Below are 9930 nucleotides of genomic sequence, written 5' to 3'. Positions count from 1 at the left end.
CAGAGGGAAAAAGCAATCAATATTTATACATCCTCCATATTACTGTGGATTCTATCATGCAAACTTCAAAGATTCATTTACCATTTTCTGGGGACAAGAACCTTATCGCTGCATGACGTTTCTGCCCTCTCATCCCGCCACATGAGAATAAACTCAGGCCACCATTTAGCAGTTTAATTAGTAACATACTTGACATTCCCTACTTGAATTTCTTTCCCTGAACAGTTGCTGTTCATGTACAGTCAGAAGAGGGAAAAAATAAAATAAAATATATAAAATCCATTCACTTACCCTTTCCTTTTTTGTTATTCAACAGAAATGAACCCACATGTGCAAATGTACTTTGACATTCTAATTTCTTAACCCATTAGACTGAAGTAATAATTTATGGTTAATGAAGCTTTCCTTCCCCGTTGAGTTTGCAAAACTAACAAAACTCCTCACTTTGGCAATTCTGATAGCATCTCTTTGACCCTAAGCAGAAACCTCATTTTATGCAAAAAGACAACCAACCTGCAGGCACTGTACACAAAATTGGCAGTGATACCTATAATTTACCTTACTTGAGAGAATATGCATGACACAGAAAATAGAACAAGTGATTTTTGTTTTATTCCCCTGGTCTTCGCGGAGACCAGAACAACATCTGTCTCTTACCTGTGCTTAACTTACAAACACCGTGTTTCAGTAACAGGTTAAAACCAATACAACTCATCAGATGTGTATAATTGCAACAGAATGTACAAGGCTGTACTTAGACATGAGTTGAACAGATCCAGTAAGGCACTTCAATCATACAACTGAAAAACAAAGAATCTCAGGTATTTTAAAATCTAGCCATTACAAATAGGATACAAGTAAAGGCAGCAATGCTACAGAAAAAAAATATACATTAAATGGCTCAAAATTCTGGTTAATTCTACCAGAATATAGATACTAACAAAATAGCTCTGCCAACTGCTAAAAGATACGTTATTCATGTCACATGTAAACTAAGGACAGGAAAGTGTTCTGCTACTCAAAAATGTGCATCAGGTTCTAGTACTAGCCTTTCATATGAAAGTATATTTCTTAAAAAGCAAAACTGCCTAAATAGTTATACTATGAACAATTTATGAAATCCTGTTGGTGTAGAGCAGAAACGCTGAGAACAGCTAGCATGTGCCAGAGAAGATTGGCAACAAAGTGCAGATCTTTTTAAAGAATGCAAAGTGTTGGAGGATTAAGAAAGTATTATCTAGTATTTATGAAATATATGTACATTCATGTATTTCTCATTTTAGCACGGTTTCCCTAATTGATGCCACTTGCTGAAAAGTCATTCACATGCAGTTTTCATTTCATATCTCCTTGTAATAAGAAATGTCTCCACATGGGCCAATGCCAACCTTATGAAGTTTAGCCATGACAAGTGCAAGGTCCTACACACCTGGGTCGGAGCAATCCCAGGCACAGCTACAGGTTGAGCAGAGAAGAGATTCAGAGCAGCCCTGTGGAGGGCTTGGGGGTGTTGGTCAATCAGAAATTGAACACGAGGCAGCTTCAGTGGGAGCTCACAGCCCAGAAACCAACAGTATCCTGGGCTGCATCCCAAGGAGCATGACCAGCAGGTCGAAGGAGGTGATCCTGCCCCTTTACTCTGCTCTCGTGAGACCTCACCTGGAGCATTGTGTGCAGTTCTGGTGTCCTCAACATAAAAAGGACATGGAACTGTTGGAACAAGTCCAGAGGAGGCCACAAGGATGATCAGGGTCTGGAGCACCTCCCGTATGAAGACAGGCTGAGGAAGTTGGGGCTGCTCAGCCTAGAGAAGAGAAGGCTGCATGGAGACCTCATAGCAACCTTCCAGTATCTGAAGGGGGGCTATAGGGATGCTGGGGAGGGACTCTTCATTAGGGACTGTAGTGACAGGACAAGGGGTAACGGGTTAAAACTTAAACAGGGGAAGTTTAGATTGGATATAAGGAGGAAGTTCTTTACTGTGAGGGTGGTGAGGCACTGGAATGGGTTGCCCAGGGAGGTTGTGAATGCTCCATCCCTGGCAGTGTTCAAGGCCAGGTTGGAAAGAGCCTTGGGTGACTTGGTTTAGTGTGAGGTGTCCCTGCCCATGGCAGGGGGGTTGAAACAGGATGACCTTAAAGTCCTTTCCAACCTGAACTATTCTATGATTCTATATTTACTGCATGAAGCACTTGCACCAATACGCTGATAAATACAGCTTTCAACATAACATATTCTAATTGAAAAAAAAAATCCATTTTATTTTTATGTTTCTATCTTAAACGTTAGAAAGCAACACTGCACAAATAATGATACTCAGACGAGTTGAAATATGATATTCAGAAGAGTTGAAATAAGGTTATAGAAGTGCTTAACCTGTGAACCATTCTCCTTGCCAGGCAGCCAATACAAGAATATACAGGTAGAAAAGTTGGTAGTGACTCCTATTTTGCTTTCATTTCCCTATATATACTTAAAAACAGTCACCAGCAAAAGGTGCATGCAGCTCCCAATACAGGTGATCATAGTTCTATGAAGACCATCACAAGAACTATTTGCTACACAATAGCTCATTTTTTTCAGATCAAAGCTTCCACAGTTACTACTTTTTCTTTTTAACTGATACTAAAGCTGGTTTTTGCTTGGTTCTTTTTTTCAAGTCAGACAGTGTGCTCTCCTCAGGTTTAAACATCTTTACATATACTCGCACATATGTATAAAATACTAAAGTCTTAAAAACAAAGCCCTATAAACTGAGGTTCACTGTTTCTGCACTTAACTTGCCACCACTTAGACTGTGAATCATTGCAATCATGTTGGAATGTTTGTTCAATTCTTCCTTCTGTAGTTTTACAAGTGCTTCTTTTTCTTCCAAGCGTCCTTCCAACTGGGATTTTTGAACTTCCAGAGAAGATGCCTGCAGAAGCAAACAAAATGTTACCATTTCCTCCATTACCAACTGCTAAGCACGCATAATGCAGTGTGAGCTGAGTGGCTTGGTGGTCAGTTTAAGCAAGTAAATTAAAAAGTAGTTTTAAACTTACAAGCTCCTTTTGGCAATCTCTCAGCTATATATTTGATGCACATGAATGATTGCAGCAACTGCCACACAATGATACCACGGGAAACCACCAATTCCCATATCATTGTCCTGTTTCAGCAGCACAAGTGTTCACAGTTAAGCCATCCACATGTCATTTCAAGCCCCACACCAGCAAATATTTACCAAGAACAAGGGAAATATTTGCTATATGCTGGATAATACTGCCTGCAGAGATTAGGCTTTGCTTCCAGGGAACGGAAATACAGCAAATATGTTTGCCAGACTGCACACTTTGCATTTGCTGATCAGTTTGCATGAAAATGAATTGCTGCCTTGCGAGTTTACAGGGAGCCTTACCTACAGGCAAGGACATAGAGGCTGCACTGAAGTTTGAGGGATTTAGTTTTGCCTTTTTTAAATACTATTTTGTTAACTTGGTATAGCCAAACAGGTCTCTGTTTTGAAAACGGACAGGATTTTTCTTAGAGACAAAATCAGTTATTAAAATTTCAAAGACCAAAAAACATCAGATGCATTTTGGTGTGCACATATGTAGCACATGCACCTTAATTCAGGATGCAAGCAAGGGGAAAAAGTAAGCTAATCCACATTTTACAGCAGTCAAAACTATTAAAGAGGAGTGCGGTACCTTCTCTTAATACTGTTCTACAGGTTTGCTTTCGGGTTTTTTCCTTCCTTCCAAACATATTCTGTAGTCACACACCATGTCTTATACAGCCCATTAGAACCTGATCCTGACTTCTTTTCTCTTAAATTCAAGCTCAACGACTCAAAAGGTATAAAATTAAAGTGGAGAGACTGTCTTCCTGCTCTTTCTTTAGCTACTTTACCACCAAAATACAGGTTTACCAACTCTAACAGTTAAATAGATATCTAGAATTCTGGTCTCTAGAATGCAGGTGCAAGTAATGCCTTACCTTGATACTCAGCTCTTTCCTTGCTTGCTCCGTTTTACTTAATTCCTTCCTAAGGATATCTATAGTTTGTTCCATATCTTTTTTTTCTTTCTGATGTGCTTTCAGTTTTTCTTCCAGAACTTTTATTTTCTGTTGCAAAGCTTAAGAAAACGAACACATTAAAAGATGGGCTGCCAAACTTAGAAAAGATACACTGCATTGCCTGGGAAACAAGGTTCTGGGGCTTGTTTCTCCTGTTTTCTTTTGATTCAACACAGCTGCTAATAATTGAATTACTGAGTAGTGCCACCTACTGCTAATCTGTAGTAACTGCTTCCAGTCATACTTGCAGAAGAGTTAAATTAAGCTCTTGTAAAATTTGCAGTCCCTGCAGAAAACAGTTTCAATGGACATGCTGTAAAAAGATCCCGAAGGGAAATATGATGCTGCGCAGGCATTCAGTGAATTCCATGTAGTTTAGGAAATCAAGTTTATGTATCCTTCCTAAACAAGATAAATCTGTATTCATTTCAGTCAACTGTTAAATTGGCTATCCCTGGCTAACTAAGATTTACAAGTTACTTAGTAAGACATAGCTTCTTACCCAGAACCCATAACAACATCATCAAGTTAATCCAGTTAGCTCTCTAGGCTCCGTGACATTTAGGTAAGTGACTTACTCGCTATTTTGCCATCTCTCTCCTGTAGCTGTTGCTGTAATTCTTTTCTGTGATCTTCGCTTTCTATCAACTGTGCAGCAATCCTAAAATTGCAGAGAAATAAACTTTAATGATTAAAAGGAGATCTGCCACCATTTCTCTATCCTAAGGAGCTAGAATGACTTTTGTATCATTTCCAATTCCTGTCAAGAGCTTCAAATCAAACCTATGAATTTGCAGAGTGTGAGCACAGACAGATTTTACTTCCTCTCCCCCCCATGGAACAGTCATTTCCTTTCTCTGATCAGGGAAACACAGTAGAAACCACTGAAAAAGTTACTGTCTGGAGCTTAAATACCACAACTGTTGCTTTTGACTACAGCCACAAAGCATCCAAAATACAATGGCAGAACTGAAATTATCATTCAAGCAAAGTCAAAATTCACTGCCACTGGTGATTAAGGATGCTGAGGTTTTACCTTAGTATGCTCCTGAGTCAACAATACCATTAATAAAGCCTGCTTCATGCAAGCACATCTATGTATAAAGATTTTCCAATACTATATTCCAGATTGTCACAGAACACTAGGTAAACCCAACGATTTCATATCACCAAAATCCACATATACGGCTATTTCAGTCTTCATTACATAGGAGAATACTTAGTTTCCACAATAATTTAATATAAAGGTACTGTCATCTATCAGCATTACAGTTGTCACCTGTGAAGCTAATCTACCTTTTCCATTACTAGTTGGCCTAATTTCTAAGGCATACTCTATCTGCCACTTGCTTTGCCTAGATGGCATCTGCTGTCACTCTTGCTGACTTGTTCATCCACTTCCTATCTACCAGTTTCTAGGCTGCAGCCTGCAGCAAGAGAGGTACAGAGTTAATTTCCATGGTCTACATTTTATTCATGACAGTTCAAGAGTATCTCTACAACAACTGCTCCCCCAGCCTGCCTTTAAAAAGGAGCAGCTGCCACCTGAATATCTTCCCAATTACACTGAGCTGGATATTGCACCACTGAAATTAAGTGTCCAAATTTATTCAGTAGCAAACTCAGGTATCCGTATGAAAATATTTCCAAATGGATCAGAACTCAAGGCAGTGATTTGGATTGCTCTGATTAGTGACAAGGCAAAAGCCTGGAAGGATGAAATGAACTTTAAAAGGAAAGCCAAGAACAGCATTTTCTTTCTCAACTGAATACGAAGCCTGCCTATCAGCATATTGGGTATTCCTCCCCAACCCCAATACAGGAGCAAACAAAATTAACCAAAGTCACTACCATGTGTATTCATCTAAAATACACATATAAAACCAACCCTGAATTATCTTTTGCTTCCCCAACTCCACTTCTCAGACGTTACTTAAAGCTCAATTGAAAAATTGAGATAAAATGCTACTTAGTTTTACTGTTTAATTTGCTTTAAAAAGAGCAAATTTGACTTACCTATCATTCTGCTGCTAGAGTGATTCATTTAATTTCTTCATTGCTTCTGTTTATTTAGTGAATAGCATATAATCTGTAAGTCTTTATGCTGTCATTCAGTGGTTTCATACGTACAAATGAATTAGGGGGCTATGGTTGAAGAGTTTCAGTGCTTTCCAAGAGCTTTTACTTTAATATAACAGTTCATTAAATAAAAATACTTGATAACATCTGTGCAACCATCCCACTCAAACTAAAAGCAAGGTGTTTTGGGGGGGTGGTGGCAGTTGAGGGTTTTTTGGTGGCAGTTGGGATGTTGTTTTTATTTTGTTTTTTTTTAATGTACATACTTGGAGGAATTAAAATACCCCAACCCAACAAGCCATTCAACACTGGATCTCTTACATATCCTTAAATATTAAGGATCAGGAAGCAACTTTCCTCCAGCAGAAAAGTCTTAAGAACAGACAAAACATACCGATGCCTTTAGAACTCTGACTAACATAAACTGCTATGAATTATTTGCAGTCATCTTTCTAAAGGACTTTTTAAGTCAAGTCTGTGACCGTTGTCTTGCGATATCAAAACTGAACACACTGTAAAAATACAGAATGCCTTTAATACAAGTTTATGAGGTAGATCTCATGCTCTAAGCAAATGTTTTCCCATTTTCCTACCAAGAGGAAAATTTTCTCCCCTGATGTCAGTTATCCACTTTGTTTTAAGGAACAGCATATTTAAAGTGTGCAGATTGTTTAGAACATAAATCTTTGCTTTATAAACACATTGTAAGATCAGAAAGTTATTTTATGCCTGCTTTGGAGAACGTAAAACTGTCAGATACCAAATTGAGGCTGGTTTATTTCACATTAATCAGTCAAGCACACGTCTGCAGAGTATGACTGCATACAGTTCAAGCAAAGAAGGAGATACTTCCACAGCAGCCATACCAGATAGTTATCCAAAACACCCCATAATGGACAAAAGTTGTATACATTTTTCCTCCCTCAGTGGCTCCCTTATTGGCAGCAATATACCTTCAAAACTGTCAAACATAATGGCTGCTCCCATTACTAAGCAAGAAACTTGCTGACAATTTCACCAGCTGCTTTGCCTTGCTGACACCTAGTGACGAGACAGGCTCATGTGAGTTGTAAAGCCAAAGCTCTTTTGAGCCTTTATTCTTCCAAAGCACACTCTCTTTTCATAAATAGTTTTTATCTTTAGATACTTTGTGTGTTTCACATGTCTTTTTTCAGCTTAAAATCCTGAAGAAATTATGCTTATAAATAATTTGGACACACAAGGTGCCTCCTTCCTCTCTACCTCACTTTTACCCAAGTTCAATCAAATTTGCTACAGAAGTGATCAAAGATGCAAGCTTCTACCTTATGCAGACATACTGTTATTGGCTGCTTCTCCAGACTACTTACAGCATGTAGTCAAGACAGCATAAGGGCAAAGAAAGACATCAACAGTATGGTGTAATACTAACAGAAACTAAGCATTGTTAATTTTGTTTCCTAGAGAACAATGCTCCCTTTTATACAAAAGTCACGCTATTTCCTGAACTGGACCTTAAACTTTGGTTCTCATTCCATTTAACATAGTAACTTCTTGAATGCCTAAAGTTAGTCTCATTGATAAGCATATAGAAGAAAAACTAATGAATGTTTCACCAAACAACATTAAGTAGCATGTACTTTGCCCTTCTAATGTGTTTAGCCCAGTAAAGGGCTTCCTCACCCTTTGAGTACCAAGTATTTGCTTGGAGATCTTACATGCCTTACCTCTGAAGATGATCAGCAGAGGATTTTTTCAGTGTTTCATATTCTTCTGCAACCGTTTGTAACTTCCTGTTGTGTTGGAAAAGCTGTTCTATATCAGTCTGGGCTCTTTCAGATTCGGTCCGCTGAGCTTGCAGCAAATCACTGAGTTCTTCATTTTTTCGTTCTGCCTCCTTCAACATTGCAGCAAGAGTTCTCGCCTTCAAGTGGAAAGGACACCCCACCAACAAAAAAAAGCCCCACAGTTACAAACTATTCTGTTTCACAAGTCACTCTGTACTAGGCATATCTGAGACCATAGATCTAACACTAAAATGCCATCAGCTACATTAATTATTTCTCTCACTTATTATTTAAAAGCTAATTTGCTCACTGATTTTCTTTGGCTTCCTTTATAGATAGTGTGAGCAGAAAGGGAAGAAAGTAGAAGATGATGCTTCATATTCAGCAATCTGCAGTCCAATCTCTATTATAACCTTTAAATAATAGAAATTATTCCAAGTTTTCAATGCACACCTCAAACACATATTCCATGGAAGCAAGCTTTATTTGAAAGTTCATCTCAGATAAGTGATTAAAAGGCACAAACAAGAAACAGTTATTCGTATACCAGCAAATTCTACATCGAATTCTAGTACATGGCTATACTCATTTTCAAGATTACTACTATTAAATTAACGCTAATGCTTAAGGAATAATACTCAGGACAATAGGTTAGTTTTGTTGCCTTCCTATAAGGAAACGGACATTAAAGAAAATTGTTCCAAAGAAAAATCCAGAGGAAAATGGGACGTTCATAATAAAAATGAAGATTGCCTTAACTTCCAAGCATAGCTACACTAAGCATTGTAGAGTTTCCACTCATGCGATCACAATTAGAGCTACCCAGACAGTTATTACTCAGTCCCACCTCAGAGTCCCAGAAGGAAGTCGCATGCTACTTACCTCGGACTCAGCCTGGGCTCTTTGACATCGGTACTGAGTCATCAGCCTCTCAGTCTGAGCCTGAGCTACTGCCTTTGCTTCCAAAAGGTCTTGCAGCCTAGTTTCTTTAGACTGTACATAGGAAGAACATTTTTCATTAACGTTTTCCGAATGTACAGACAGCAATGTACCCATACACATCAGGCTGTACTCACTGCTAACGCAGACAGCTTCTGCTCATAGACATCCATTATGTCAGATATCCTCAGATCAGTGAACGACTCCTTCATCTGTGGAAATACATACAGATTATCAGAAAATGCTGAGAAAAGTCATTCTGAGAACAGAACAGAACTAAGTTTACCCACTTACTAGAGGAAATTAACCATACATGACAGAAGTCTTAAGTGTTTATTAAAATATACGCCCAAAGTCAAGTGAAAAAGCAACTTGGTGATTTCAAGATATTTTTTCTTAGGCAGTGCTACTATAACACCAGTTTTGAGCAGATGCTCATGCTTACGCATAACCAAATGCAAGCTATATCAGCGGTTCTTACAATAAACACCTACTGAGAAGGTACTATCTTCGCACTATCTTGACCAAGAATGTACGATTCTTGCACACTAACAGTAGACCCCGTGCAGCTCCAGTTCTCAGCTCATTTTCCTGCCCTCAAGTAGGAAACAAGTAGTGTCTTTGCCTGCTTGCAAACTTGTGATCTCTATGTCCTTTTAGATACTACTACTCTAAGAAAAGCTTCTGTGAGTTCCCTTCACTCCCCTCACTCTGTACAGTAATACTATTAAAAGTCTTCTCAATTACATTCTTTCACACATTTGAGCTTCACACAACACACAGAGATGAAGCAGTGCATATTTCAAGTGAATGTGTATACTGATTTTTAAAGGAAAGTTCTACTAATTAGAAGGTTTAAGACAAGATTCACCCAACAATTCAGCAACAACTTTCTCCTCTAAAAGAAACTGAAGCAGCTTTACAACCTGTCACACCTGGAAGCTGCTGTACTAGTGCTGCCAGGCACCCACAGCTGCTTTAACTGACATTAATGTATACACAGCAATGTACCTACAGGCTGTCATGTGCTATCCTGAAAAGGATGATCAATGAGAGCATTCAGTGTCAGAGTACAAAGTAAGCT

At 38.6% G+C, this 9930-nt stretch overlaps 1 protein-coding gene across 1 annotated transcript in view; it reads right to left on the bottom strand.

Moving 5' to 3' along the window:
* Positions 1 to 2641: 2641 nt before the first annotated feature.
* CIP2A (cellular inhibitor of PP2A) overlaps positions 2642 to 9930 on the bottom strand; it is a 22025-nt gene continuing 14736 nt past the window's right edge. Inside the window, exons 15-20 of the mRNA XM_061454383.1 lie at positions 8984 to 9058; positions 8790 to 8900; positions 7848 to 8044; positions 4641 to 4723; positions 3982 to 4121; positions 2642 to 2917 (exon numbers count right to left, since the gene is read on the bottom strand). Of these exons, the coding sequence (XP_061310367.1) occupies positions 2747 to 2917; positions 3982 to 4121; positions 4641 to 4723; positions 7848 to 8044; positions 8790 to 8900; positions 8984 to 9058 (777 nt within the window). The 3' untranslated portion in view covers positions 2642 to 2746. The remainder of the gene's footprint in view (positions 2918 to 3981; positions 4122 to 4640; positions 4724 to 7847; positions 8045 to 8789; positions 8901 to 8983; positions 9059 to 9930) is intronic.

This window comes from Pezoporus flaviventris, unplaced genomic scaffold, assembly GCF_033815535.1.
Source record: "Pezoporus flaviventris isolate CSIRO_AGI_PZ_B2104156 unplaced genomic scaffold, CSIRO_AGI_Pfla_v1 ptg000015l, whole genome shotgun sequence".
In the NCBI taxonomy this organism is placed as follows: domain Eukaryota; kingdom Metazoa; phylum Chordata; class Aves; order Psittaciformes; family Psittacidae; genus Pezoporus; species Pezoporus flaviventris.
This window is presented reverse-complemented; position numbering and strand designations above follow the sequence as displayed.